Genomic DNA, 4,298 nt, shown 5'->3' with positions numbered 1-4,298 from the left:
TAAAAAGCTTTATTTTCTTTTAATCATATAAAAACTCAAAATGACCGTGTAGTAACAAAATACTATCAACGCTATGACAACGGCTTTCAAGGAACAGTTCACCCCAAAATTAAAATGTTGTCTTTTTCTTCACCCTTATGTTGTTTCTGTATGATTTTTATTTCTTGTTTGAAACATAAAAGAAGAAATGTCTGTTTTTGTCCACGCAATGGGTTAATGGTGCCCAAAACTGTTTGGTTACCAACATTCTTCAAAATACTATCTTTTATATTCCACAGAAGAGGCGGTGAACGACATGATGACAAGTGTTTCATTCCTGGTGAACTATTCCTTTAACAATATCAATCCACTATGTTAATCAGCTGCATTTGGGAACTGTGCATAAAGGTGGCAAAAAAATAAATAAAGTAAACTTATATTCTGGCATCAACAGTGTCAAGTCAGTGGCACTTGAAAACTAGTGTCAAACACCTTTATTATCACAACTAGTAACGTCAGGTCTTACTTTAGATAGAGAGTAACCAAAAATATGAACATTATATTAAATATTTGTTTACATGTTCTTCAAGTTGTCTGAATGTTGAAGTTGTCTTTATGAAGTATCCATAACCAACAAACATATTACAGAAAACACGCCACATTATAGCTGCCGGTCATATTTATCCATCTAAGAGTTTGAGAATACTTTCTCTCTCTTTCAAAGCTTTCCAAGCCTGATCTTTCTCTTTTTTCGTTGGAGTGCGTTTCTTTTGCCTGGCTGCCATGATGCGACGGAATGCCTCCATAACCTCGTTATCGGCCACTCGAACCCGCTGTCGAAGCTCCTGTTTTCGCATTTCTTCCCGTGCCAACCTGCAAGAACAGGGTGAAAGTAAAAAGTGACTTTCCTAATCTCACATTAATCCTGGTATTTCACAAAGTATATGGAAAAAAAAAAAAATACTGTACTAAAAGATATATATAAAAATACACACTTGACTGCTTTCAATACAGCGAGCTCTCTAAGTAGTCATCTAAATAAAACTATAGAAAGAAAATCATAACTTGTCACATCAGACTGCTCCCTCTAACTCTTTGAAAGATTACAGGCTTATTTTCACCAGCTAGTCTTCATCTTGTGCTGACAGCAGTTTTGATCTGGATCTGAGGCTCTTTGGCTGAGACTCACTTGAGCAGCTCCTGCTTGCGCGAGCGGTTGTGTGCGGTTAGCGCTTTGAGTTCAGCCTGTCTTTTCTGCAGCTCGGCCAGCACTTCGTCTTCAGACTCTCCTCCGACACCTTGCCTCTCATCAGAGTCCAGCAGCCCCTGAGACACCAGCTCCTCTCTTATACGAGCCTCCAGAGAGCGTGTGTGAGGCACACTGGGAGCAACAGAACACGAGAAAATGTACTTTATTCATGTACACCATTACTATTTTAAAGAAAAAGTATAGAAATAATCTTTCATCAAAATGCTTTTGTTTCACTTTCCTTTATGGACGATTTCACCCAGGCAATATAGGCTATTGAATAATGTTCACCAATAGCCAAATATATAGTTTTCCTATATTCTGGTCTACTTATCACCATTCAATCCTGATGGATAAAATACATGTTTTTCCCCTTACTGAATACTCAGTTTCACTCAAAAATGCATCACATTATAGAAGTAAATAGAGTTGGGAGTGCTGATATCATGTTGACTATAAAGAGTAAAAGATAGAGAGAATGAAGATTGCCAATTTAGCTAAAAAGGGAAGTCAATGGGGAAAAAAATTAACTATTTTCAAAATCAACTAGCTGGTGGGTTGCCTGAACAGCTAGTTAACTAATCAATCTTAATTGCCCCTAAATGATTAGACTGCTTTCATAAGATGCGTTGTATTACAGTAATAGAATACAGTTTGACAAAGCACAACAAAATAAAGTGCTAAAACTGAGTAATTTTAACTTCACATGTCATCTTCAAAGAAAACAGTGGCAAAAACATCCACCTGAATGTGAAAGTACTGCTGGTGCTACTTGTTTAGAAAGAATACAGTAAAATGATCAAAAGTCACAGTAACGATTTTTAATGTTTACAAAATATTTATATTTCAAATAAATGCTGTAATATTATACTTTCTATTAATTAAAGACTACTTAAAACATTAAATTAAAAAAGTAAATTAAAAAAAAATTAAAAAAACGTTTTTGAGCATTAAATCAGCCTATTAGAATGATTTCTGAAGGATCATGTGACACTGAAGACTAGAGTAATAATGATGCTGAATATTCAGCTTTGCCATCACAGAAATAAATGACATTTTCAAATTTCTTTTAAATCATAACATTTCACAGCATTACCGTTTTTTATTGTATTTGTAGATCAAATAAATTCAGACTTGGAGAGCAGAAGACATGTATTTCAAGAACATTAAAAAAAAAAATCTTACCAACCCAAACTTTTGAATGGTAGTCTAAAGAAACATGTAAACATCACTAACTGACTAAATCATAAAATAAAACATTTACCTGAAGGCTTTACCCTGGCTACGAGGCGATGTACCAGCCCCATCATCCTTCCCTGGAATGTCTGGAATGGGGGAATCCTCCATAGGGGATATGATGTTTTCCTACATATTTGAAAAAGGATATGACTAAAACATAAGCTGAGCTGACTAAATATTGCACAACTTGTACTTATTTTAGCACATGATGAGTCACTGACCTCAACAAGTGCTTGTAGAAGCCGCTGAGTAAGAAGGCCAAAAGGACAGCCGTCCTCTGGAGGTTCATGCTGAGACTCCGATTTCTTCAGTAAGGCATCTACATCTGCACAAACCAGAATAGTAGAAGATAAAAGCAACAGATTTAAGGCTAGACGCAACAAAAAAATGACAATGTTGCAACTGGAATCTCATCTTAAATCACAACATTACCTTTAGCATCCAGTTCGGAAAGAGGACCCATCATGCTTTTTTTCTTGTCATTGGCTCTCGCCCCCTCTCTTTGCTCCTCCAACAGGTCCTCTTGAGCCCAGCGTTGGGAATAGTGCTTTCCGAGGGCTGGGATCTTGCAAAGAAAGCCAACAGTGAGTGCTCAGATGTGAACAACCAACACAAAAGCCATATAACATGCATTTTCCCTGAGTACAGAATCAGTTAAAGGAAAGGAAAGCTGCAGTAATGTAGTGCAGGAACTGGTTTCTAAAAGATCTTTACCTTGTAGTATTCAGCTTCATCATCAGGGGGTTTGAGCAGCTCTTCCAGAACTCTGATTTCTTCATTTGTGATGTCTGCACAGTAAGGCTCCACCGAGGCCCAGAATCTGTTTTACACACATGTATAACCACAAATGACTAAATACACTTATCATTCAAACGTTTGGGGTCGCTAAGATTTTTTAAATGTTTTTGAAAGAAGTCGTCTCAACAAAACTTTATTTATTTGATCAAAAATACAGTAAAAATGGTATAAGGTATCATAATACTGTGAAATATTAATTTTACAGTATTACAATAACTTTTTTCTAACTGAATATAAGTGAGCTGTAAGCTCTAATCATCATAATTAAAACAAAATTTAAAAAAATTAAACAAAATTACATAATTAAAACAAAAAAATACATTTGAAATGTTTTACTTTACATGTAATGAATCTTCACTTTTTGAAACAAGTTACAAAAAAAAAAAAAGAGAACTTTTTCACGATATTCAAATTTTTTGAGATGCACCTGTATTTTAAAATGTAATTTATTCCTGTGATGGCAAAGCTGAATTTTATCAGCCATTACTTCAGTCTTTAGTGCCACATGATCCATTTATTATTATTATTATCATCCATGTTGAAAACAGCTGTGCTTATTATATTTAATAGTATTGTTATGTTTTTAAGTAGTAATATTTAATAATATTCATATTTTATGTTACATTTATTTATATTTTCGTGTAAAACAAGATATATTTTTTTGGTAAAATAGGAAGTTTAAAAGCATTTATTTTAAAAAAGAGAAATCTTGTGTACATTTTTGTCAATTTTGATCAATTTAATGCTTTTAATTGCTGAATAAAATTAAAGGCTTTTATCTGTGTTTAAATAATATTTGATCTGTATTTAAATAAAAATCTTTGACTGAATACTCATAACTTAATATACAGTGGGGCAAAAAAGTATTTAGTCAGCCACCAATTGTGCAAGTTCTCCCACTTAAAAAGATGAGAGAGGCCTGTAATTTTCATCATAGGTATACCTCAACTATGAGAGACAAAATGAGAAAAAAAATCCAGAAAATCACATTGTAGGATTTTTAAAGAATTAATTGATAAATTCCTCGGTAAAA

At 33.9% G+C, this 4,298-nt stretch overlaps 1 protein-coding gene across 1 annotated transcript in view; it reads right to left on the bottom strand.

The window, feature by feature from the left end:
• Window positions 1–12: 12 nt before the first annotated feature.
• The window catches only part of LOC107600314 (transcriptional adapter 3-like), a 6,361-nt gene continuing 2,075 nt past the window's right edge, over window positions 13–4,298 (bottom strand). The window contains exons 6-11 of the mRNA XM_016292183.1: window positions 3,182–3,290; window positions 2,900–3,032; window positions 2,689–2,792; window positions 2,493–2,593; window positions 1,169–1,360; window positions 13–852 (exon numbers count right to left, since the gene is read on the bottom strand). Coding sequence (XP_016147669.1) covers window positions 660–852; window positions 1,169–1,360; window positions 2,493–2,593; window positions 2,689–2,792; window positions 2,900–3,032; window positions 3,182–3,290 — 832 coding nt within the window. The 3' untranslated portion in view covers window positions 13–659. The remainder of the gene's footprint in view (window positions 853–1,168; window positions 1,361–2,492; window positions 2,594–2,688; window positions 2,793–2,899; window positions 3,033–3,181; window positions 3,291–4,298) is intronic.

The sequence above is a fragment of the Sinocyclocheilus grahami genome, unplaced genomic scaffold (assembly GCF_001515645.1).
Source record: "Sinocyclocheilus grahami isolate Dianchi unplaced genomic scaffold, SAMN03320097.WGS_v1.1 scaffold281.1, whole genome shotgun sequence".
Lineage (NCBI taxonomy): Eukaryota > Metazoa > Chordata > Actinopteri > Cypriniformes > Cyprinidae > Sinocyclocheilus > Sinocyclocheilus grahami.
The sequence above is the reverse complement of the archived record's forward strand: the minus strand, read 5'-3'. Positions and strand labels throughout refer to the sequence as shown.